Source organism: Trichosurus vulpecula, chromosome 6 (genome assembly GCF_011100635.1).
Source record: "Trichosurus vulpecula isolate mTriVul1 chromosome 6, mTriVul1.pri, whole genome shotgun sequence".
Lineage (NCBI taxonomy): Eukaryota > Metazoa > Chordata > Mammalia > Diprotodontia > Phalangeridae > Trichosurus > Trichosurus vulpecula.
Genome location: NC_050578.1, coordinates 271188497 through 271214577, shown reverse-complemented (window position 1 = coordinate 271214577; position 26081 = coordinate 271188497). Strand labels below are relative to the sequence as shown.

Sequence of the window (26081 nt, the reverse complement as noted above, 5' to 3'; positions counted from 1 at the left end):
CACAGTTTGACCTCGATAACTGAAATGCTGAACTAAGTGTTTCAAGACAGGGTTTGCATTTGACCAGGCTTGTCCTGGGGATCAGGCTTGACAAGGGAGGTGTCCAACCAAGGTCTGGAAGATAGAATGCCGATGTGATTGACCAAGATTGTCCAAGTTGTTTTTAGCGAATGGATGGTTCAGTATTCTCTTTGGTGTGTATTGAGGGCAAGGTGGCCTACAAGTAGGCCCCAAATAGGAACTTGGGGACAAGATCAAGAAATGTCACCTTCTGAAATTGGGACTAAGAACTCATAGCATGGCTGAGATTAGTAGCAGAAGCTGCCTACCCCTATATGGTGGTTTGTAAGTGGATTGTTGATGAAATAGAGGTGTCTCCCAAATGCACTCAAGAAAATGGGCTAGCCCACCAAGGCTTTTCACCGGGTCACAATGTGGAAGGATATTGTTTTTGTGGGGGAAGACATGTTCAGATATAGGCACTAGTACTTACTATGCCTGTGTACCCTTGGAAAAAAACCCCTTTTTCTGGGCCTCACTTTCATCCTTAAGATACAGAGATTGACCTACATGACGTCTTAAGATCCTTGCCAGCCACAAATCCTATGTGTGCAGCATTATATGTGATCTAGTTAATTATAACAAGTCTACCATGAAAAAGTGATCCACGTGAGGAGATCAAAAGGGAGAAAATTTGGCCACATTAATCCAGTACCATCCAAAGGAGAAACTCCCATAGCCACAGGGCCATTTGTTAACGAGAATGGCATGGCTGCCAGTGGAACAGGGATAATTGTCTGTGCTATACCACAGCCTGAGAAGAACATTCCTCCAAGCTGGCTTCCTCCTTCCGCTCTGATTCCTTGCTCTCTAGGTGGCCTCTTAATGACTAGGTTTGGAGTTTTTTTTTTTTTTTTCAGGCATTGAGAAAGGAGTGTCTTGGGTAATTAATGGACTTGGTTATCTTAGTCACTGAAAAGATCTATCCCTTCTTCCCCTCTACTAACGCCATTGTAAATTAATAAATTGGTTTTTAGGTTTATGTATCAGTCTCTTGTGCATTTGGTATTCAGCTATGCAGAGCCTCTGGGTGACGTCCTGAGCCTGCCCAGCTGAGGAGCACACCCTGGGACCTGCAGTAGAATTCCACTAAGATTCTGCCCTCCCTCCCTTTTGAGGCCCAGACTGAGTGGCTTCCCCACACCTTTCATGGCTGTGGCCCATGGTGTAGTAAAAGAATGTTGGGCTGACACAACTCTTTAATAGTCCTTGCCCAACCACTGTTTCCTAGCTGACTCTGAGGCCAATGTAGCCTCAGTTTACCCATCAGTAAGGAGATTGGGTCCATCAATAGACTGATTCCAGCTCTGTCATTTGGAGAGGTAGCATGCTTTAATCTACGCTGGTCCTCTGTCTCATCTTTCTAAGTCGAGGAGCCCCTGAAGCCTTTTGGCATGTTCATTCCTTGGGGCCTATGCTCCTGGGAATTGTCATTGAGAATTAAGTTTCATCATTACACATCCCACCCCCAGGAGCCCTTTGGGAAATGATGTTCTGCTCTGAAAACCCCCCTCAAGCACCATTAATCACTCCTCCTGAGGGAAAGGGCTGTCTGAAGAGCTTGGCTACGGCCAGCTGGAATGGCCCCTTTCCACGAAGCCTCTGATGAGCTAACCTCACTCCAGGCCTCTGCACGGACTGACCTTTGGGAAAATAATAGAAACTTACTGACTCATCACATGATTGTTTGGGATGGGTTGTAAGCCAGGCTTGTTAGCAGCCAACAATAGTTAGGGATCTGTGCTCAGTGGAAGGTCTCATTCCAGTAAGTCTATGACTTACCAAGATTGGGCAGGAAATAAGACTAAGTTGGAGTCTGGGGGAGAGGGATTTAATTACGAGATTCACCCCACCTGCCCTGATGAGGTATCGCCAATCTGGCAGAGAGCCTCTCAGTTCTCTTAACCCAATTACAGGCAAATCAGAGAAGGGTGGGGAGGTGGACAAACAGTAAGCAGGAGATAGTTGCACGTGAGAGATCATTTGGAGGGACAAGAGGAATTGAGAATTCCTATTCATCGAATATCTGTTATCCATCACTTACTCAATTGAACAAGTATTTATAAAGGCCTCCTTGTCCAGCACAGGCCAGGCACTGTCCTGGTTGCTGAGGATAGAAAGACACAGACAAAATCCCGGCCTCAGGGAGCTCACAGTCTATTGGGACATGCTTCATTTAAACAGTCAACACCTAAGTATGAGATAATTTGAGCAGGAGATCGGAAGAAAGCCTTCCCTTGGGACATGGCGGCCAGACAGAATCTTGAATGAGTCCAAAGGGGAAATGATGAGTAGCATTCCAGGGAGGAGGGGCAGCCTGTGTGCTTTGATATGAAGGAGCAGGTAAATTATGGGAGGTTCCTTACCAGGAAAGAGGAAGAACTTTCATTGTGTGGGAGCGGTTTTAAATGCTTAGAGAGGACAGACCCAGATTGCTCTCTTAGCTATTCCAAATTCTTCTGCAGGTTAGATGTGGACTTATAGCACCGGATTGACCTTGGGAACTGTTAAGAAGGATCCTGAGTGTTTGTTAGTAAGGCTTGAGGTTGAGGCTGAGGTTTACTGAAGTCTTCTGAAAGCCAAAGGTGGGGATGATCTGAAAAGTTTTTTGGAGCTAGGGCAGGTGGGAAAGACTGACGGAGCAGCACAGTGTGACTAGGTCTTGGGTTTTCAGGATAGGAACAGAGCCATGTGGAGAGGAGGGAGTTTGGGCAGTAGTTAATTGGGGGTTAGATAGGAATGAAGGCAGAGTTCATGAGAGATTACGATAACAGCTTGGCTTCTGGCAACATGGTAATGTTTGCTTTTATGTTTGAGCAACTCAGGGTGGGCACAAATACATTGAAAATCACTGACTGCGCTGGAAGACCAGGCAGACCTGAAAGGGACCTTTTGCAAAGCAGAACATCGACTATTGGAGTTAGACGTGATATTTGGGTATAGAACATAGAATTTCAAAGCCTGAAATGATCCTAGTACACAGAACATTTGAGCTTGGAGGGGCCTAAGAACAAGGACATCCAGAGCTAGAAGATACTTGAGAACATAAAGCAACATCAAAGCCAAAAGACACCTTTGAACATAGAATATTGTAATCGAAAGGGACCTTTGAGCACTCGAGTTGAACTCATCTAGAAAAAGGGGGCCACCAAACCATACATAAGTGCCACTGCAGGCTGCATATTGACTTAGAAAACCACATATTAACATCTATGTTCTACTGTATTTTTATTTTGTTAAATGTTTTCCAATTACATTTTAATCCTGTTGGGGATGTACTCAGAGGTGGAGTAGTTTGGGCTGCATTCTCAAAAGGGGGCCCATTTGACACCTCTGCCTTACAGGAGATCTAGTCCCACTGAAGACACTTTGTAAGGGGATGTGCGTGTGGCATGATGCACTGGAGCACCCGAGTGGAGCAGGGAGCTGGCTTGAGGGGATCAGATAGGAGGAAAAGATGCTTGGTGATCCTGGGTTGGTGACCTCAGGGTTAGACTCTGTTGTGGGAGGGCAGCATGGGCTTGGGTGATACCATTGGTCTTTACTTTTAGGGGCAGTACATTTTGCCTTGACTCTTGCTCTTCCTTAAATTGGGGTCACCTATTTACTAGACACGGTTTCCTTTCCTTTAAATTCAGGCTGGAACATAACAAGATGAAATAAGAGAGTGAGAAGCTTCAAGTTAAGCTTTTAGGTTCAAAAGCAACTACAGAGGTGCATGATGCCACCTCCTTGGCTAAAAAGTAGCTTATGTTGGGGTGGCTAGGTGGCACAGCGAATAGAGCACTGGCCCTGGAGTCAGGAGGACTTGAGTTCAAATCCAGCCTCAGACACTTGGCACACTTACTAGCTGTGTGACCTTGGGCAAGTCACTTAACCCCAATTGCTCTGCCTTTCCCCCTCAAAAAAAAGTAGCTTATGTTAAAAAAAAAAAAAACAACCCAACCTAGGACTTTTAGTAGACTGCACTCAGAGAGAGCAGAATGGCATGATGGGGTCAGCTTCAGATTTGGAGTCCATGGACAGGATTCAAATATTTGCCCCACTACCCACAATCTGTGGGACTTCGGACGAGTCACTTCCTGTTTCTTGGGTCTCCAATTCCTTTCTCACCTATAAGACTGGATGATCTGTTAAGGTCTATTCTAACTCAAAATCCTTTCATTCTAAACCCAATGGGAGATAACACTGGGACATGGGAGCCTTGACCTCCTGCTCTGATCAGACTACATTTGGAATATGGTGCCCAGTTTTGGGTGGTACATTGAAAAAATGTCACCCACAACTCGGTTTGTCTAGAGATGGGTACCATGGTCACCATGGGTGACCTGGATGGTGAAGAGTCTGGAAACCATGCTATAGTAAGGATGGTGGAATGAGCCAGAGATGAGCAAGTCAATTAAAAACCCTTTTGTAGTGAGTTTCCTCCTCTCTAAAGCGAGGGGTTGGAGAAATGGATTTGATGATAATACAAAGATTTGGAGCTTGTTGCCTGCGGGGCTCAAAGAGCAGTAGTTTGTGGTTCAGTGTGCTTGGGTTCTCCAGTGGAGTGCTCCAGAGACCTGCACTTGGCTCCCAATGACTTGGATCAGGCCATAAATGACCTGCTCACTAAATGTGCAGATGACACACAGCCTCCACGGCTTCTAACACCAAGTGATCAAGTCCAGAAGGGCCTTGACAAGCTGGGATATTGAGCTGTATCTAATATGAAAGTCAACAGGGCTAAATGTAGTCTTGCACTTGGGCACAAAGAATCAACTTCACAAGTATTAAGGTGGGGGAAGCATGGATGGATTCCAGTGGCTCTAAAAAGGCTCTTGGGGGTTACTGAAGAGCAAGTTCAGGATGAATAAGCAATGTGATGTAGCAGCCCAAAAAGAGCATGCCATCCTGGGCTTGAGTTTCGAGGCATCTGAGGGGGTACCTCCAGAGACTTCAGCCAAGGTCAATTATCTGGAGGAGCTACGGAGATGTTGCAATGTTAAAGGAGAGGTCTGGAGAAGACCTAAGAAGCGTCCTAGGCTTGATAAGCTTATGTAGAAGTTAGTGAGACAATGAACTTGCCTCTGGGGTACAGACTACAAAAAATCCTTAGGTCCCAACTCACTCATCTACATAAAGCCATCAAAGGATTATGGGAAGTAGAGCCAATGGAACTGGAGCAGATTACCCTAAGGCAAGGTGGAGCGTCTTACTAAGGGAAGGGGCTTTCAAGTCAGCGTGGAAGTAATGATAGCTGAGTTGAATCTACTTATCCCAAGCTAAGGATCCCCAGTTGTAGCAGCAAGAACAATGTTTCATTCCCACTGAAGAGTGCAGCCACGCCAGTGGCATCCTGATAAGGAATCAGCATAGCTGTGACTTGCCAGGTGCATCCCAGCAGCAGCTGACACACTTTCCTGTGAGGACCCCCTCCCTCCTCAAGTTGGGGAACATGCTCTGTAACTACTTTTACTGTACCATTTGAGCGAATAAATGCCTTTGCTAGAGAACTAACTGAATCTACTGGTTGAATGTTAAGGGGGAAGCCCTCTGGAGTGGGCTCTTGAATTAGTGTTGTGAGGACAGCCGCTGTGGAGTTACCTAGAGAACCCCGAAGGTAATAACAGTCATCCCTGTGGTTACTCAACCCTGAGGAGGGACGTTACACAGCTACTCCGCCCTTATCCTACTTGAAATAGAGTATTTTGTTTGCTTCTGGGCAAAGCTTGGTTTCAGAAGACCAGTGGTAAATTGGAGAGTGTCCAGAGGAGGATGACCAGTATGGTCCTGGAGTCCATGGCCACGTGAGGACTGATTAAAAGAACTGAGCAGATCTAGCCTAGAGAAAAGACTCCGAGGGAACATGATGGTTGGCTTTGAAGGGCTTTGCTATGGATTTGTTCTGTTTGGTCTTAGAGGACAGGGGCATTGGGTGTAAGCTGCATGGAAGCAAATTTAGGCTTAACGTCAGGAAAATCTTCCTACCAATGAAAGCCGGCCAGAAGGGCAGAGTGCTGCCTTGGGAGGCGGGTTCTTCCTGCTTGCCGTCTTTGAGCCTAGGCTAGAGTGAACCCAGTGTTAGAGTGGAATTCCTTCTATGCCTGGCTTGGACCAGACCACTGAGGATGTTCCTTCCAATCCTCCAGTTCTGTGGTTCTGTGACTCTATGATCTTTGAGGGTCTTTCCAGCACTAGTTAGCTCAATGATCTAGGTTTTACCTGGAAAAGAAAAAAGACCCACTGGAAGGTAGGTGTGTGGATAAAGGAAATAAACTGTGTTCTTTCAAGGAGCAAAACCAGGGTGTGAGTGAAGCAGTACACTGGCTTGGAGTCAGAGGAACTGGTTTCCATTTGCAGCTCTCCAACTTACTCTCTTTGACCTTGAGCTAGTCACAGGGGACATGTTTAGTTGTTTTCAGCCACGTCTTACTCTCCATGACCCCCATTTTGGGTTTTCTTGGCAGAGATGCAGGGTGGTTTGCCATTTTTTTTTCTCCAGCTCATTTTACAGATGAGGAAACTGAGGCAAGCAGGGCTAAGTGACTTGCCCAGGGTCCCAAAGCTAGTAAGTATCTGAGACCACATTTGAACTCGAGAAGATGAGTCGTCTGTCTGACTCCAGGCCTGGCACTGTGTTCACTACAGCACCACCTAGCTGCCCCTAGGGGACATAAGGAAAGAGTTCATTCCACTCTGTCAGCTCTAAAACTGACCATTCTAGAACGTTTCCCAGGGCAGATTTCAGCTCCCCTGTAAGGCAGAGCTTTCTACCAATCACCGTTTGCCCAACAATGGAATAGGCCGATCTGTGAGGCAGTGAGCTCCCTGTCACTGGAAGTGTCCAAGCAGAGACTAAAACTAAACCTGTTCCATGATTTCTGCTGCACTTTTCTCTGTGCCCCCGTTTCTGCTGCCACTGCACCGGACACTATGGGCACCTGGGGAACTCTGATTTGTCTGACCCCCGTAGCCAATGGTCTCTCAGAAGACCTGGCCGCTCCCCTATGGCTGTCTGATGGAAGTGGGGGCAGCTTCCCAGATGAACCGATCTATTATTCTGGAGGAGGAGTATCTTGGATGAAAAGGCTGGAGAAAGCCTCCCCCAGGCTGTCTTAAAAGGAGCCCTTCCTCCGAGCACCCATGAGTCAGGGTTTCGAGGCATCATCTACCTCAAGGGAGAAATCTGCGCTAGATTTCTCAGGTCCTGAGCTCTTTTCACCTTTATGGACAAAAGAAATAGCTGCCCCAAATGAGGGGGCGGAGTTTGGGCCCACGAGGCCAACAAAGTCAGCACCGCCAGGCCAGGAGAGGGGCGGGGATGGCAAAGGCCAACTTTGCTCCCTCTCGGGGCCCCCGGGCTCTCTGGCCGTATTCCCCAGGGCGGGCTGGGCCCCAGGGCTAGTACCCCCTGCCAAGGAAACGAGAGACTCCCCCAGCCCCCGTCCCAGTACCCTGGGGGCCCCAGGAGTCAACCTTTCCTTGGGCGTAGACCGCCGACCTCCAGCAGAACTCCTGTCCGCTGCTGGGGGCCGAGGGGGTCTCTGATCCTTGCCCCTGCTCGCTGGTCCTTCCCAGCAGCTCTCCCCGGCTCTTGCGCCCTCGTGGCTTCAGCGCTCCCTTGGCCCCGGGGTCCCAGCAGCGGCCCCCTAATCTGCAGCGCGCCCTTGTTGGCTCCTGCCGCCCCATCTGCTCCACGGTCCCACAGCAGCGGCCCGCCTCGGATCCAGCTGCCCCCCACTTCCAGCGCGCCCCCCTCGGCTCTAGCGCCCCAGCAGCGCCCTCGCGCCTGCCCTTTGTGCTCAGCTGCGCCCCCCGGGTGCCACAGAGCCGCCCCCATCCCCACAGGCGCCCCGCACCGTTTCCTCCCTCCCCGGCGGGATCCTCCCCCTCGGCCTAGCTCAGCCCCCCGCGCGCCCCTCAGCTCCCAGCGCGCAGCACCCGCGGCCCCGGGCTAGCTCTCAGGGCCGCCGGCTCCCTGCGGGGCCCCCGAGGCGCGCGGGGCGGGCGAGAGGAGGGGCCAGGGGCCGGCCGGCCGGGCAGCGCTCCCCCATCCTCTCCGGCCCCCCCCCCCGCCCCATTCCCGGCTCCCCCCTGCAGCGGAGCGAGGAAGGGGCGAAGGGAGGGAGCGGCGGGCCGTCCAGCCCCGAGCCCAGGCGAGCCATGTGGGCTGGGCTGCTCCTGCGAGCCGCCGCCGCCGCCGCCTGCCTAGCGCTCCCCCTGCCCGCCGGCGTCTCCGCCCGAGGCTATACGGGGGGCAGGAAGAAGCCCGTTCCCTTCGCGGCCGAGAGGTAAGCCCGGGACCAGAGCGCCGGCGCTCCTCGCTCTCCCGGGCGCTCGCAGCCTTCCTCCGCGCCTGCCCCGAGGAGCCCCGGCGGGCAGGCTGGGAGGGCGAGGGAGGGAGGGAGGGCACTGGTCGCCGGGCGAGGGAGGGAGGGCACTGGTCGCCGGGCGAGGGAGGGAGGGCACTGGTCGCCGGGCGAGGGAGGGAGGGCACAGGTCGCCGGGCGAGGGAGGGAGGGCACTGGTCGCCGGGCGGGCGAGGGAGGGAGGGCACTGGTCGCCGGACGCGGAGGGGCGACTCTGAGCAGGCGGCCAGATGTCCTCTGGGGCACACCTCGGTGGCGCTGTCCACCTGGCGATGGCGTTGGGGGGGCTACGGGGTGGTCAAAGGGTCGAGAGAGACAAAGCGCCCAAGAGTCCTCCTTCCCCACCTGGCGGTGTCTGGGGTAGTCTCCCGCTGTGCTGGGGCTTCCCCGGGCGGAGCTCTGCCTTCTCGGTGCGAGGGCTCTCCCGCCCTGGGCGGCCTCAGTAGCCTTCACCCTACCCCGAGGATGCTATTGGCGGCCCCTGGGCCAGCCCGAGGACTACTGTGAGCTTAAGGGAGGTTTGGGGGGGGGAGGGGTCCTGGCCCTGTCGGTGCCCTTGCCTGGGCCCCCAGGGCCCCCCTGCTCATCCTAGGTGACCAGCTCCCCTCCTGACACAGCTGGGAGGCCCGACTTTAGCCCTGGAAGCACCGGGGTTCAGTGGAAGGAGAATGGGTTTGGGGTCCCAGGACCTGGGTTCTAGTCCCAGCTCTGCTTCTGGTGACCAGTCTCAACCAATCTGCGAGCATTTCTCAATCGTCTACTTTTGTGCAAGGCTCTGTGCTGGACCCTGGGAATAGAAAGACAAAGGAGGAGGAGTTCTGACCCCAGAAGACAGCACAGATACATATTTGTATCTATATAGGCACATATATATAGGAAGGAAATAATTTATTACACACCAAGTGTTTTATAAATATCTCAGTTAGGCCCCATAACAAGGGTGGGGGGAGGTGCTGTTATGATCTCCCTTGTACAGTTGAGGAAACTGAGGCAAATAGGTTAAGTGATTTGCTCAGGGTCACACCATCCTATCTGAGGCCCAGCTTTCCTCACCACCTCCCTGACTCAGCTATATATATTATGCATAGAGGAGCTAATTTGGCAGTCCAAGGCCCAAGCAGCTGGGGCAGGGGCAGGGCAGGAAAGGCGGCCCATCTCCCTCTTTGCCTTTTGGAAAGCCTGGAATTCACTTCCACTTCACCTCCGTTTCTCAGAAGCCTGAGGCTCCTTCAAGGCTCATCTCTAGTGCTTTGGCTATCTCCATCATGCTTCTATGTGCCCTGCACACAGTGGGAGCTGAGTAAATTCTGGCTGAAAGTAAGTGGGATGGTAACTTGCAGTGTGGTGTGGTGATGGGTGTTCTCCATCTGGAGGGAGAAGTCCTGGCTTTGATTCCTCACTTGGTCACTACCTGAGTTGATTTGGGGCAGGCTCTTTAACCTTTAAACTGGACTTGGGTGTCCTCTGTAAAAAGAGAGGGCTAGAGTAGATATGCTCTCCAGTCCACTCTAATCCTCATTAGATCAGGAGCTTCTTGAAGGCAGGAACAATTTGGTTCTTTACCTTTCTCTGTATCCCTAGTCCTGAGCAGTGCTTGGCATACAGTAGGTGCTTAATAAATGCTGGTTGACTGGCTGGATGACTGAGTGATCTCTGTGTCTCTTTGCACTTTCTTTAATAACACAAGAGAAATGGGGGTCGGTTTTTCACCAACAGTGCCTTCAAACACAACAAATCATGACTTCTTTGGGAAAAGTCTTCCTTAAGGAGTCCAGTCCCATTCAAACATTGCTTGGTATTCATCTCCTGGGTATTTCTCTCTTTCTCTCCTTCCTTCCTTCCTCCTTCCTTCCTTCCTTCCTTCCTTCCTTCCTTCTCTCCTTTATCTCTGGGGCGGATGTTGCCTTTTCCGCTGGGCTTGTCTTGACTTGCTCACCCTCCAAGGGCGGGATCAGGCAGAATCCTGCTGCTTGCTCCCTTCTTGGGAGTGTGTGCCTGTGTGCATGTACATGCGCTCGTGCGTGTGCTGCTGGCTCCCTGTGTGAGAACACTGTGTCAAGCTGGGGTTTTCTGGCTAGGGGCCAGGGATCGCTCTCCTGCAGCGTCTGGGGGTCCTCACCCGCTCCCTCCTGATGGCTTGCACCTGTGTTGTCTCAAGAGCTGCCTAAGGCTTTTGGCCACACTTCAGGGCCTGCTGTCCACCTGTCTCTCAGTCAGTTTGTCAGATCATCTCCCTGGGGATTTTCCACTTGGTGCCTGCCCCGTCAGGATTTGATTGGACAGATGCATGTTTGAGCTGCATCCCCTTTGTGGGGTATCTATCGGTCCCTCTGGCCCATGTGCCACAATCAGATAAGATACCCGGCTGCCTGATAAGACAGCCCCTCCCTCCAGCTGTCACCCTGGCACTTATTATTAGGGGCAAGACTCAGCTAGGCATGCTCTGGGGAGGGGAGCAGAGAACAGTGTTGCCAAGGCCCCCTTGGGAAATTCAGGAACTTTTGTTCTCTGGCTGGTGGTGGAGAAGATCCCCACGGATACTTGCCTACAGCCTCATGTAGAAAAGGGCCTTGGATCTGGGGCCTCAGGACCTGGGTTCAAGCCTCACTGTTGAATTACCTGGGTGACTATAGACAAGTCGTGTCATAGGCAATTGTAGATTGGAAGCAGGAAGGGATTTCAGAAGCTGTGGGATCCAACTCCTTCATTTTACAGATGAGGCAGGGAAGTGAAGTGGTCACCCACATGGCGAACATCAGAGGCAAGAGCTGAACTCAGGCCATCTGACTCTAGAACCAGCATCCTTTCCGCTCTATCAGGCTGGGTCTGCAGGCAGGCCTCAGTTTCCTCCCTTGTAAAAAAGAGGGGGTTTGCACTAAATGGTTTCTGAGGCCAGCTCAAAATCTTTGAGCCTCTGAAAGGGGTCCCAGCAGCTTCTGGACACAAGTTTGCACAAAGAGAGGAGCCTTGTTGCTCTTCCTTTCCATAGGGTTGAGGCTAGAAGGACTTTTGTTGAAACTTTTCCTCTATAGATGGGGAGACCCCGAGAGAGGACCCTGAGAGATTCAGGGATTTCCCCTCTGCTTCCAAATCCAGTTTTGTGTTCGCTGTACTGAACATGGCCTCGGTGACTTGCTGAGAACAGAGCCCAGGGTGGTCCCTCTCACCACCTAGACTCACTCCATCTTTCTGAAGGAGGGAATCTGAATGCCCCAGCATGGGACTCCTGAAGCGTCCCATCGATCGAGCCTCCGCTCTGTCCCCTGAACTTCCTGTTACTCCAGTCTAAACTCAGGGCTTTGGCCAACAAACCCAATGGCCTTTTCTCTTCATGGATCACCCTCCACAGGCCACTTAATCCTTTGCTTGGAATTCCTACCCCCCTTCCTCTTTTTCCCTTCCCCTTTGCCCCTTTTTTTCTCCTCTCTCCCCTTTTTCTTCCTTCTTCCTCTTGTCCCGCCCCCAGCCTTTCTCTTCTTCCCCTTCCTTTCTCTCCTCACTGTCCCCCTTGCCTCATCCTCTTCCTTTTCAAATGATGCCTCCCCCTCCTTAATACCCAAGTTCAGTCTGTCCTGAGTAACCATGATCTACTCAACCCCCTTCTTTTGGGGATGAGGAAACAGGCCAAGAGATGGGAAATGACTTTGCCAAGGGCACACTACCGGTTTGTGGTAGAGCTGAAATTAGAACCTAGACCTCCTTTCTCCATTGGAGACCTGGATTGGAAAGCCTGGCTTTGCTACTTTGTAGTTGCATGACCCTGGGCAAGTCCATGCCTTAGGACCTTTTTCTCAACATTTCATCAGAAGGAATAATGGTGTTCTCACCCCCCCCCCACCCCCTACCACCCCCCCTACCACCCCCCACCGCCCCCCCACCCTCGGTAGCACTGGGATGGAAAGGGAGCTTTTGTGGGGGGTGGGGTATCTACTGTGTACGTTCTTCTCTCCTCGGTGTCCCTCCTTCCTCCCAGGCTAGCTTGTGAGCTCTGTACAGGCTAGGAATGGATTTCTGACTTCTTGTGAGTCTCTCCACAAAAAGCCATCCAGTACCTAACATGGCTTTTAAAAAATTGGACTCCTGGTATAGAAAGCTTTCTGGATCAGCACTGACCAGCCCCTGGTCTATCCGTCTGTAACGTAGAGTGTGCCATCTAGGGGCTCCCAGCACGTGCCTGGAATGCACTCCCTCTTCACCCCTGCCTTGGAGAATCCTAGGCCTTCCTGGCTGAACTCATGCACCATCTTCCGTGGTTAGCCCGGCACTTATGAACACACATTTATTAAGTGCCCAAAGCATTGTGCTAAGCTAGGGCTCCAAAGAATGGTAGAAGCCATCTTTCCACTGGCAGAGCTTCCATTCAAATGGGGGAGATCCGCCTTAATGCTAGCATTGTCCCTATGAGATGATCACCAGTTTATCTTGTATGTATCTTGTACATATGTGGTTGTTTGCATGTTGTCTCCCCCATTGGACTGGGGCTCCTTAAAAGCTGCACAACGCCTGGCGCATAGTAGGCAATTAATAAATGCTCGTTGACTTGACCATAGATAACATGCAAACCCAACTACAAATGTAGGAACTATATATAATATAAATGGAAAGTCATCTCAGGGGAAAAGTGTTAGCTGTGGGGGCTGGACTGGACTGGGCAAGGACTGGAACCAGAAAAGGCAGGAGGAAGGTAGGGTCTAAGCTGAGTCTTGAAGGAAAGCTGGGAAGCTGAGGAAGGAAAGCATTCTGGGCCTGAATGACCACTATTGAAAAGACATAGAGAAGGGGAGAGTTCATAGAGGAAAGTAAAGTATAAGAAAACTGGGAAGGTAAGAAGGGGCCAAATTGTGAAGGTTACATTTGACCCTGGAGTAATGGGGGGAACCATTGCAGTTTATTGAGCTGGGCAGAAACATAGATGCACCTACACTGGAGGAAAATCACTTTGGTATCTGAGAGGAAAATACTTTGAAATGAGAAGAGATAAGAGGCAACTAACTGAGTAGTGCCAAGGAGAAGTAACAGGGACTCTGTGTGGTTGGAGAGAAGGGATGTATGTGAGGGATGTTTCAAAGGTGGAGATGGTTTTTCTCTCCTCCAGTTACCGTCTTTGCTTAATGCTGGTATGGTGGATCCCTACTATAGACTGTAAGCACCCTAAGGGCAGGGACTGTTTCCTTTGCCTTTGAATCCTCAGCACCTAGCCCAGTGCCTGACCTGGAGCAGTGGAGCTTAAAGGGACCACCTTCTGTTGGCCTAGCAACCCACTGATTAGATGATTGGTTTCCATTGTCTAGTTGACTTGGTTTCTCCCTCAATGCAGAGAATCCAAAACAATCTCTCTCTTTTCAAGACGCCGCCTGGGACCCCATGTTTGCCTCTCAGGGTTTGGAAGTGGATGCTGCCCTGGCTGGGTGCCCTCATTGGGCAGTGGACAGTGTACCCTCCGTAAGTGCTTCAGCTCCTTCAGTGGGCTTTGAACCTCTTCTCCAAGTAATAGGGCTCAAGAATCTAGGGGATGCGGGAGGTGTGGGAGTCAAAGGAGACAGGCTGGAGGACAGTATGGCCAAAGGGCCCCCAATCCTCTCTCATGTTTCCCTTGGTCTCTTCCCCCAGCTCTGTGTTCCTTCGGTTGTGGCAGTGGCTACTGTATTGCTCCTAACGTCTGCTCCTGCCGGGATGGAGAGCAAGGCATCACCTGCCCAGGTAACTGAGAGCAGGGGACTTGAATTCTAATCCTGGCTTAGCTAAGATCTAGCTGTATGAGATGGGCTGATCCCCTTCTCCTGGCTGAACTGAACTCAGCTCCCCTGGATAAGGAGACTAGATCATTTTTCAGCTCTAAGACTGCTCCTCTGACAGAGAAAACAGTACACTGTGGATATACTCTTTTTAAAACTCTTTTTACATTTTTAAAAATTTTTTCTTAATTCCACATAAACAAAAATGTTAACATTTGTTTTTAAAAATTTCGAGTTCCAAATTCCCTCCTTCCCTCCTTGCCTTCCCCCTTCCTTGAGAAGACAAGCAATTTGATATAGATCCGTATAATATAGAGAGGGCAGCCGGGTGGCAAAGTGGATAGAGTACTGAGCCTGGAGTCAGGAAGACCTGAGTTCAAATGTGGCCTCAGACATTTCCCAGCTGCGTGACCCTGGGCAAGTCACTTAACCCTACTTGCCTCAGCTTCCTTATTTGTAAAATGAGCTGGAGAAGGAAATGGCAAACTACTGCAGTATCTTTGCCAAGAAAACCCCAAACGGGGTCACAAAGAAGCAGATATGACTGAAAACAACTGAACGACAACATACGGTATTGATATTAGGCATATGCGGTCATGCAAAACATTTTATGGATATAATACTCTTTCCAGGAATATGCTAGGGGAGGGGTGTGGGTAAGGGAGGCTGGAGGCCTGATGGCCTCCACTGGGGGCTCACTGAAGCCACAATATGTATGCAAAGAAGGGATCAGAAGGCCTGGGTCCATCATTTAAGAAATCACAAGAAGACTTGTGTAAGTCAAGTCACCTTTGTGAGCTTTGGTTTCCTCCTTTGCAAAATAGAATAATAAGGTTTGCATTACTAGGCCTGGGATGAGGAAAATACTCCGCAAACAGTCAAGTATTGTTACTTAAGTGTGAGTTATTATCATAACCCATAACTAAAGCTGGTCCCTCTGGGCTTTGACCCAGGTGGAAAATTCAGACATTATCCACGTGTGTGCTTCCTTTCCTGCCTGCATCAACCTCCCATAGCACTACAGTTCTTTCTCCTTCAGCTGCTTAGAAACTTTAGGGTGCCCCAGAGCCGGCTTTGTCCCTTGGTGCCCCCAACCCTTTTGCTTAGCCTCCAAGGAGTGACCAGTCTTTTGGCATCATGGAGACCTTGTAGTCTGCTGGGTGGACTTCCTCTCTGTCATGGCTACATAACGGGGGATTCTCCTTCTTTGTTGCCCCCACAATTGGAGGCACTTGACCTGGGGCAAAGACTGCCCTGTGGTCATTGTTATTATTCTCATGTTACTAATGTTTTCATTCAGAAACCCCAGGACCATGTGGTGAGTATGGCTGTGACTTGGCCTGTAACCATGGAGGCTGTCAAGAGGTAGCCCGAGTCTGCCCTGTGGGGTTCTCCATGATAGAAACAGCCATTGGCATCAAATGTACAGGTAAGAATGTTAGCAGAATGCCTTCCCAGGAGGTGTGTGGAAGAAAGAGCATTGGGTCTCCAGCCAGAGGACCATCTTTGCTGCTCACTATCCACTGGGATTTGGGGCAAGACACTCTTCATAATTTGCGAGAGAGGAGATATCTCCTAGGGTCTGGTTCAGCTGTATGTCCTAGAACTTATGGTTTCCTCTCTCCAGCAGCCCAGAAGAGACTCACAGGAGGAGGTGAAGAAGGGACAGTGCTGTGGATTTGGTGGCTTCCTCTTTCCTTTCCTCTCGTACGATCAGAGACTTACAACTCTAGCCGTAGAAGAGACCTCAGAGGCCATCTAAATGTTTCATTTTACAAATGAGGAAACTGAGGCCAGAGAGAAGAAATGTCTTTGTATCTGAGGATTGTAGCTCTAGAGCTGGGAGGAACATTGAGAGGCCAGCTAGTCTAACCTCTTCCTTTTACAAATGGGGAAACTGAGGCCAAGAGAGGTAGAAGGACTTGTTCACCTTCCATTACTTGTGGAGTGGTTGAGTGTGTTCAAAGGCAGGCCCAGACATGGAGAGAGACTTATTTCATGATGTCCATTCCACTTGCCAATCTTCCCAATCTTTTCCCCTCTTAAGTTTTTGCTCTGGTTCTAACTTTTCAGATTGTAAGCCTTCATAAGCTCTAGGGTGCGTGGTTCATTCTCCCTTTCTTTCCCAACTCCAGTGGAGCAGAGTGAGGAAGGGGTTACACTCAAAGGATGGGCTGAATTCAACAAGATGAAATTGAATGGAGATCAATGTCAAGTCACACTGAGGTTTAAATAATCAATAGCACAAACACATGACTGGGCATCAGTTCATGTGGAAGAGACGCTAAGATCCAAATGAGTCAGTAATGTCACTGTCCCCCAACACTAATGTTGTGTTCAGCTATGTTCATAGATGCCATAAACATTCCATGTGTCTAGAATAAGGGAGGCATTGGTCCCATGGTCTTCTGGCCTGGTTAGACCTCATCTGAAGTCCTGGGTTCACCAGCTAGAAAAGGTCCAGAGGAGGTGGCTACCATATTGGTGAAGGAACTCAATCCTGCCGTATGAGAGGAACAGTTGAAAGACCTGGGGATTTTTTATTTGATGAATAGAATTAGTGAGAGGGAGGGAAGACACAATAGCTGTTTTAAAATCATTTAAAGGGTTTTCTTGTGGAAGAAGGACTAGCCTTTCTCTGCTTGGCTCTGGAGGGCAGAAGAAGGAATAATGGGTAGAAATGATAGGAGAACTGATTTCAGTTCAACATTGGAATGAATTCTTCTATGATGCTGGTGGGAAATCACCGGACTTGGAGTCAGAGGGGCTAGGCCTGCGGCCCTACTCTGCCCCTTACTCCTGCTATGATTTGGGGAAACTCACTGGCCTTCTCTGGGACTCAGTTTCCTTCTCCATAAAAGGAAGGGGTCGGATGAGGTGACCTCCTCACAGCTCGGACATTTTGTGAGCAGAGTTAGTCCTTCCTTAAAATTCTGTGTCTGTGGATCATTTCTCTCGCGTCTTGATGTGGTGCACGATTCCTGTGGTTTTATGAGAGCAAGTGTGTGACTTTCCATCTGAGTATGTCCCTGACCTTGCATGAGCTTATTTTATTGGTGGGTGGGTGTTTTCCTTCGCCTGCCGTGTGGCTGGCCGTGTGGGCGTAGGAATGTCTGGGGGTTGGTTTCCGTGATGTAGTGGAAAGAGTGCCGGGGCTGGCGGCTAGATGAATTGTGGTCAGATCCCAGCTGTACCACTTAGTACCTGGGTGACCTGGCAGAGTGAGTTCACCTCGTTTTACAGATGAGGAGGTAGGGCTTTCATTAAAATGGCAGATTTCCGGAGTTGGAAGGGACCGCAGAGCCCATCTAGCCCAACCCAAGAAATACCGTCTACAACATTCTCAACAAGTGGTCATCCAGCCTTTGTCTGCAGACCTCCAAGGCAAGGAAACCAAGGCCTCCTAGGAAGACCATTCTTCCCCCATCTTCTGCTTCTTTTGAGACCGAGGTTTTCACATCCCCTTTGAGCCTCAGTTTCTTCATCTGTAAAGTGAGGGAATTGAGCAAGATGGCCCCTGGGGTCCCTTCCAGCTCTGGATCATTTATTTCATGTCACATTCCCCCAGTTCGGTTCAGTCTAACGTTGTACGTAGCTTTCTGAGAAACTTGGAATTCTCGGTTCTGTAACAGCAGAGTGCGTCAGTGATCCCTCCTGGTCTTGTATCATGAATGACTGAATCATGAATCAAGGGACATTTGTTAAGCACTTATTATGTGCCTATATTAAGTCCTGCTGCTGTAGATACCAAAGGTCAGCCCTTGCCCTCCAAGAGCTTGCATTCTTTTAAATTTTTTTTTTAAATTTATTTTTTTATTTTTAGTTTGTAACACTCAGTTCCACAAGTTTTTGAGCTCCAAATTCCCCACCCCGCCCAAGACGGCATGTAATCCAATGTAGGTTCTACATATACCTTCACACTAAACTTATTTTCACAGTAGTCAAGTTGTAAAGAAGAATTATAACCAATGGAATGAGCTATGAAAAAGAAGAAACAAAACCAAAAAAGAAAGAGAGAGAGAGTGCAAATAGTTTGCCTCCATCTGCATTCAGACTCCGTAGTTCTTTCTCCGGATGTGGATACAGGAACTTATATTCTAAGGGCATTGTCGTCTGCAAGTTTGATGAGCATTTTGTTTATATCTTTATCCGAGTCATTGATGAAAATGTTGCAATCCCAGGGACAAGTATATATCCCTGGGGCACTCCACCAGAGACTTTCTTCTCCACCTTTGGTTTTCTCATTCAGCTAGTCCAGAGTCCACTTAACTTTATCTGTCTCTAGGACCCTGGCAGCTCTGGATTCTTTGAATCCATCTTGGAGGTCCATGTTTTCATTCTTACCTGTCGGAAGATTTTCCCGAAGGCCACAAACTCCCTGTGTTGTTTTTCCTTCCCAGACATTGATGAATGTTTAAGCTCCTCCTGTGAGGGCCTCTGTGTGAACACGGAAGGAGGCTTTGTGTGTGAATGTGGGCCAGGGATGCAGCTTTCTGCTGACCGACACAGCTGCCAGGGTGAGTACCCCAAAGAAGAAGCGTGGGAGCTCGGGTGGACCTGTGGAAATTGTCCCCGAGGCCCAGCCGGGAAGGCTGAGGAGAGAGCGGGAGGGAGGACGGTGTTCGCCTAAGAGCAAAGTCAGGAGAGGGCTGAAAGGAGCTCGAGGAGAGGTATGACCTCCAAGGAGGGAAATGGGGTGATTGAAGGGGAGAAGAGCCTCCCACTTTCCAGGAGGCTCTGCTAGTGATAGCAGTTGGGGAGGGAGTCATGGAAGCTCAGCTTTGAGATCAAAGTCAGAAGTCATCTTGTTTATTCCTGGGATGCTTGAATTGATCAAGCAAGCAACAACCATTTATTAAACACCTGCTATGTGACCGGTGCTGTAGGATACAAAGAGGTAAAAGACAGTCCCTGCCCTCTAGGAGCTTATAATCTAATGGGGGAGACAAGAGAGAGACAGATAAATACACACAAGATAAAGAGGAAGTAATTAACAGAGGGAAGGCACTGGAATTAAGAGGGCTTGGGGAAGGCTTCCTGTAGAAGGTGGGATCTTAGTTGGGACTTAAAGGAAGCCAGGGAGGTCAGCAGGCAGAGATGAGGAGGGAGGGCATTCTGGGCATGGGAGATGGAAGGCCCGGAGCTGGGAAATCAACACAGTCAGAAAAGGCCAGTGTCATTGGATCCAAGCGGATGTGTTGGGGAGGAAGATGTAAGAAGACTGGAAAGGGAGGAGGGGAGAGGTGATGAAAGGCTTTAAATGCCGAAAAAAAAATCCATCTTGAGGCACCTGGGAGCCCCTGGAGTTTACGTGGTGGGGTTGGATGGAGGATGGATTGGAGTGAAGCAGGCAGACCCCCCTGCAGGCCATTGCAATAGTCCAGGTGTGAGGTGATGAGGGTCTGCACCAGGGTACTGGCAGTGGCAGAGGAAAGAAGGGGACATATTCAAGAGATGTTGCAGAGGTGGAAATGACAGGCTTTGGCAACAGCGTAGATATTGGCAGGGGGAGAAGGTAGAAATCTAGGATGACACCTAGCTTGTCAGCCCGAGGGATGCGGAACATGGTGTTACCCTCTACAGTAATAGGAAAAGTGGGACAGGGGAAGGTTCAGGGGGAAAGACGATGAGTTCGGTTTTGGGCATGTTGAGTTTAGGGCGTCTAGTGGATGTCCAGCTCAGAATGTCTGAAAGGCAGCTGGAGGGGCAAGGATGGAGGTCAGCAGAGAGCCTGGGGCAGGAGAGGCAGATTTGAGAGGCGACAGCATGGAGATGGTCATTAAATCCATGGGAGCTGAGGAGGTCCCCAAGTGAAGCAGTCTAGAGGGAGAAGGGAAGAGGGCCCAGGACAGAGCCCTGAAGGACACCAATGGTTAGAGGGATCTGGAGGAGGATCCAGCGAAGGAGGCAGAGATGGAGCGGTCAGAGAGGGAGGAGGAGAACCAGGAGAGAAGGAGGGGTGTCCCGAAACACCTCTAGAGAAGAGAGGATCAAGGAGCAGAGAGTGACCAACAGTGTCCAAGGCTGCAGAGAAGGCAAGGAGGATGAGGATGGAGAAAAGGCCATTGGACTAAGCAGTCAGGAGATCCCTGGTGACTTTGGAGAGAGGAGTTTCAGTGGAACGATGGATGAGATTGGAAGCCAGATTGTAAGGGGTTGAATTCCCTCAATGACCTTCCTAAGAGACGGCCTCTCCTGGAAGATGGCCAGTACTTCCTGAAGGACTCAGCACTTCCAAGGGCGCCTCTTCACTCTGGGATACCCCGATTGGTCAGAAGTGTTCCCTGGCATCGAGCCAAGTCTGTCCCTCTGTTCTGACCCCTGGCCTTGGTTCTGCCCTTTGGAGCCTTGCCGATCAATCAGTCAGCAAGCATTCGTGAAGCATTTAATATGTGCTAAGCATTGAGGATATGAAGCAAAAGCAAAGACAGCCCTGCCCTTGAGGAGCTCAAGCTCTAAGTGGGGAAACAAGCACCTACCTCAGTAATACAAGCTAATGACAGAGGAGGTGGAAGGTCACCTTGGAGGGGGAGGAATTGGCACCTGGGGACTCAGGCGTCTCCCATCGGGTGGTCTTAAAAGAAGCCGGGATTCTGAGTCAGAGGTGAGGAGGGAGAGCAATCCAGGTGTGGGGCCCAGCCAGTGCAAAGACATACAGATGGGAGATTGAGTCGTGTGTGTAAAGAGCAGGGGGAAGGCCACTTTGTCTGGACTGTGTGGGACAGAAAGGGAAGTGATGTATAATGAGGCTGGAAAGCTGGTTGGGCTAAGCTGAGGAGTGTATCTTTGATCCTAGAAATGGGAGGGAGCCACTGAGTAGAGGCATAAGTAGCATGGTTAGTCCTATGCTTAAGGAAAATTGCTTTAGCAGCTTTGAGGAGGATAGACTGGAGTGGGGGGCCTGAGCCAGTGCTGGCTTTGGGAATAAGAACATAAACCAAATGGAAGCTCCTCGAGGGCAGGCCCTGTGTTCCACTTTTTTCTTTGCATCCCCAAAGGTTAGACTATGTGGGCAGAGGGGTAACCAGAAATTTTTAAACCTAGAACAAAAATAGCTAATGGGAAGGCAGTCTGAGCAGGTGGAGGGGGCTGCGTGCCTTCTGTTCTTTCTCCCTGGACCTCCATAAAACCTGGTCACTCCTCCCCACTCCTTACATGGGCTGGCAAAGGACTGAAAGGCATGGACTGCCTCCGAGGAAGTGAGCCCCTTCAGAGATCAGTGCCTTGGACAGAGCCGTGGCTGCCTGCCCTGGTTACGGCTCTTCACATAGGCAGCCAGTGTTTGGGTTGGATGCGATTTTGACATTCTTGTGCCTTTCCCTTTCAGACACCGATGAGTGCATGGGGGTCCCTTGTCAGCAGGGCTGCCAGAACAGCATTGGCAGCTACAGGTGCTCCTGCCGAACAGGCTTCTACCTCCATGGTAACCGGCACTCCTGCGTAGGTGAGGCTTGGTGGGGCAAAGGGGATTGCCACGGCTTTCCTTGAGGCTTTCACTCACCGGGTAAATCGGGGCTGAGTCCCAGCGACAGGGAAGAATAAGCCTTCACTATGTGCTGGGCTCTGTGCTGGCCATACCAAGAAAGGCAAAAATACCCTCCCTGCTCTGAAGGTGCTCACAGTCCAGTGAAGGAGACACCATGCAAACGACTGAGTGGAAGAAGGTGGGGGTAGGGCGGATTGAATCTGCCCTCCCCTCCCCCAAATAAGACGAGAACAGAAAACTAGAAGGAATCCAAAAGAAACAGGATGCTATTGCAAGCTACATATTCAATTTATTACTTACTTTAAAAAGAAAAAGCAAGGTTGGTAAGGAGGAGATTCCTATTTTCATGTGCAATTCTCTTCAGTTTTACATTTATATAAAGCTCATTTGATTTGGAGTTTATTAACTTCAGAAAAAAAGCCAAAGAAATAAACTTAGGGAATTGGACGGAATGACCCATAAGGCCCAAAATCTGTGAGTCCCTGGCCTTTGATAACTTTCATCCCATCCTTTGCCCAGACTGGCTCCCACACTGCTCCTCAGCTCTGGTATTCCTGAGCCTGCTGGCTCTCCTGCTGATGGGCATTACGCATCAGACTCCTCTGGGTCAGAGAAGTCGTGAGCCCTGTGTTTTTCAATGCACGAGCAGCCTAAAGAACCTCAGAGAGAGACCACCTCCTTTCCTTTCCACCCCCCCCCCCACCCCCACCCGTGGTTGGCCTTGAGCTTGGCTCCATTTGGGTCACAGGCTGGATGAGGGAGCTGGAGGCTGGGTCCTTTGTCCTTGAAAAGATCCCAGCCATGCTGCAGACAGTCCTGCCTCAGAGTGGATCCCTGTTTTCAGTAACTTGGGGATTTTAAAATTCCCTTCTGGGGTTGTTAGCACTGTCAGAGGAAAGCACCACAGAGGCCGTGCACTGCCCAGAGGGCTAGACTGGAGGTTCGGAATGCTTGAGTTCCAATCCAGCTTCAAATATTTTCTGGCTGTGTGACCCTGGGCAAGTCACTTAACTGTCTTTATCTGTAGAATCTGCCTCACAGACTAGTTCTAAGAATCCAAAGAGATATGTAAAGTGCTTTGTAAATTGAATGTCATTATTATGTGACTTGCCCTGGGTCACGCAGAGAGTAAGTGTCAAAGCTGGGATTTCAGATCCCATCTCACCAGGTTCAGGGACCTCCCCTCAGCCTCTTCCAATGGCTGTATCTCCTCACTACTTATGTGACCTTGGGGATTTTTCTGACCAACTCCCTAGGGTTCTCAGGTTTCTCCTTTGTAAGCATGCTGGGATTGGACTTAGTGAGCTCTGAGGGTCTGTCCAGCTCAGAATCTTTGACCCCGGTGAACTCAGAGAAGAGCATGGGGCTGTGGTCAGATTTGTGTAGGGGGAAGGTTTGTTTTTTTGACATGCCTGTTGTATCCCAGACGCATAGTAACTAGCTTTTAAAAGCACATACCATGTGCCAGGCGCTGCCGACCCTTTCGCAGTGATAAGCTCATTTGACCGTCACAACAACCCGGGGAGGTAGGTACTATCATTATCCCCATGTTACAGATGAGGAAACTGAGGCAGACAGAGGTTAAGGTCAAGTGACTTGCCCAGGGTCACACAGCTAGCGTCTGAGACTGGGTTTGAACTCACGTCCTCCTGACTCCAGGCCTGGTCCTCTATCTGTTGTACCACCTGCTTACCCTTTAAGGACATGGTGATGAATATAGGGGGTGTAGGGATAGCTGTTTGGGCAGCATCCAACGCCTTGGTGAGGCTTGACCAGCAGCAGTGAGGGCCCAGCCCACTGCCGGCCATCTGGGGTGGGGAAGGGGACTAGGAACAGGATCCTCCGAGTCTCCAGCCTGTGGCAGGGCGGGAAGAAAGGTCCCTTAGTGGTCGGGAGCAGTGGGGGGCCCTGCTGGGAAGTCCTGTGCCGGGCCATGAACCTCCGTGGATACATGGGGGGGCGGGTCTTCTGCAGATGTGAACGAATGTCGCCGACCCCCGGAGAGGCGTGTCTGTCATCACTCCTGCCAGAATACCGTGGGGAGCTTCCGCTGTGCCTGCCGGGCTGGCTTCCGCCTGAGTGCAGACAGGGCATCCTGTGAGGGTGAGCATCCCCTTCCTGAGATCTCTGAAGGCCTGTTAGGTGGAAGGCAGATTAGCTTGCTCTGTCTGGACCCAGCAGGCAGAAGTAGGCACTTGAGGTAGAAATTGGACCCAAGATGGAGGCTTGAAGTCACAAAGGACTTTGTAAGGACAATGAAACCTCCGTAAAGGCTGGGAGTCTTTCATTTTTGTTTGCTTGTATCAATTAATCAACTGAGAAACATTTATTGAGTTCCTACTATATGTGTCAGGCCTAGCACAGTACCTGGTACACAATAGGTGCTTAATAAATGCTTGTGGCTTGAGTGAATGACTTAGAAGACCCCACCAATCCACAAGCATTTATTAAGCACCTACTATGTACCAATCACTGTGCCGAGTGCTGGATGGCCATTTGTCAGATATTTGGTAGAAGCAGGTGTTCTTTACTTGTGGTCTGTGAATATTTCTTAAAAAAATTTTGCTAGCTGTATTTCGATATGATAGTTTTCCTTTGTAATCCTGCGCGTTTAAAAAACATTGTGAGAAGGGTTCCGTCAGCTTCTCCAGACCACGGGAGGAGTGTGGGGCACATCTCAAGGGATTATTGTTCATACACAGGTTGGACTCACCGGCCTCTGAGGCTCTTCTTGCCTCTGGGGTTTGTGATTTAGAAAATTCCAAGAGTTAGGGAACTTCGTCTTTTCTAATTCCTTGTTTGTTCATCATCTCTCTCCTTTCCTCCATCTCTTTTCTCTTTTTCCCTCTTTTTTTTTTTGAGACAATCAGAGTTAAGTGACTTGCCCAGGGTCACACAACTATTAAGTGTCTGAAGTTGGATTTGAACTCAGGTCCCTCCTGATTCCAAAGCTGGTACTCTATCTACTGCTGCCCGTTTCCTTCTTATTTCTAAAATATTTCCATTAAATGCCTTCTCTTTCCCCCTTTTCCTCACCTCTTCATTCCTCCTTTTCTTTTTTCTTCCCTTTCTTTTAAAATTATTTTTTTTTAAAAATTATGAACTTAAAGATTTCAACACATAAGAAAGCACAAAGGAGAGGATTATTTATAAAACCTTGACCTTCCTTACCCAGTATTTTCCAGAAAAGGGTAACAAATTTAACCAGGTAGTAACAGAATCACCCTTCTGTTTGCAACTCTTTCCGAACTTTTTGTTTTCTCTTTTTAAAAAATTAAAAATGTTTTATTACTGGTCTTTTAGAGCTTAGCACAGAGCTCAGCGTATAGTGAGCTCTTAATAAATGCTTATTGGCTCTGTTTTTAAAAAATGTCTCTCCTCTATCCGTGAGCTAAGCTGCTGCCCTTCACTCACTTTCTCCACTATGGATCTCTTGAGCTCCTCCTTCCCCCTTGTTTCTACCCTCCCTGCTCCCTCCTTCTCTCCCTTCCCAGGGTGGCTCTATCCCAGAGGGCAGTGAGGCATTAGCCCAGTGACCTGTAGGGCCAATGCCCTTTGTACTGCTCTCAGCTGGGAAGAGGCAGTGGTCGGTGGGAAGCCCAGGAAAGTGGCTGGCCTTCCTCCCCTCTCCTCCTCCTCCTCCTCCTCCTGTCCTGCTTCTTGGTGTACCAGCTGTAGGAGCTGGTGTGGGGGGAGTGTTCTTGAGGAGATCAAGGGGGAGGAGACAGAGACAAAGAATTGGGGGAATTGGAAGAGGTTTTGTTTCTTAGGACCAATCCCTGTACTGGCCTCTTTATTGGTAAAATCGACTAGGAGGGTGAGCAGGTTAGCAAAGGGCCTGATCTATACCATGCTCTCTGAGGACTGGCTGAAAGAAATGGGGATGTTTAATCATAGATTTGGGGGAAAGGGACCTTAGAGAAAGTTGAGTTGGCCTCCTCCTCCCTCCCATTTTAGAGATGAGAAAACCGAGGCACAGAGAAGCTAAGCAATTTGCCTAGGGTGACAGAGCTAGTAATTGTCAGAGGTAGGATTTGAACTCGGGTCTTCCTAACTCTTTTCCGTAACACTATCTTCTGCACCACCTGGCAGCCTCTTGGAGAGGGTGAGACAATCCCAACTCTTAAAGAACTTCCATTGCAATGGTGGGAAACGACAGTGAAATATGTAAGAGAAGACTCAGGGCAGCAGGGTAGCTATCTGTCCATGTGGAGGGCAGCCACGTGCAAGGAGGGATGGCACTTGTTTGGAAGCCTACGGGTTCCTTCTCAGGATGATGTTTTTGAGTACAGAAAATAAAAGAAAAGAAAAAAAAATAAATAAAAAAGGAAATACTCGGGAATAGTTATCAAAAAGAAAAGACAAGATCATGGACCCCGACTTAGAACGTAGGGAAGTTTTTCCTAAAGAGAAGTCTCAGAGGGGATGTAGGACAGTCTGTCATGTTTG

The 26081-nt window shown here is 49.8% G+C and overlaps 1 protein-coding gene across 5 annotated transcripts in view; it reads left to right on the top strand.

The window, feature by feature from the left end:
• Positions 1-8163: 8163 nt before the first annotated feature.
• Positions 8164-26081, top strand: part of VWCE (von Willebrand factor C and EGF domains) — a 32880-nt gene continuing 14962 nt past the window's right edge. For 4 of the 5 annotated variants that reach the window (XM_036764907.1, XM_036764906.1, XM_036764905.1 and 1 more), the window contains exons 1-7: positions 8164-8333; positions 13759-13853; positions 14022-14111; positions 15447-15575; positions 18547-18663; positions 21474-21590; positions 23607-23735. In XM_036764907.1, coding sequence (XP_036620802.1) covers positions 8206-8333; positions 13759-13853; positions 14022-14111; positions 15447-15575; positions 18547-18663; positions 21474-21590; positions 23607-23735 — 805 coding nt within the window. In that variant the 5' untranslated portion in view covers positions 8164-8205. Of the gene's footprint in view, positions 8334-13758; positions 13854-14021; positions 14112-15446; positions 15576-18546; positions 18664-20669; positions 20751-21473; positions 21591-23606; positions 23736-26081 lie in introns of those variants that run through there. The other variant, XM_036764909.1, reaches the window with a different exon arrangement.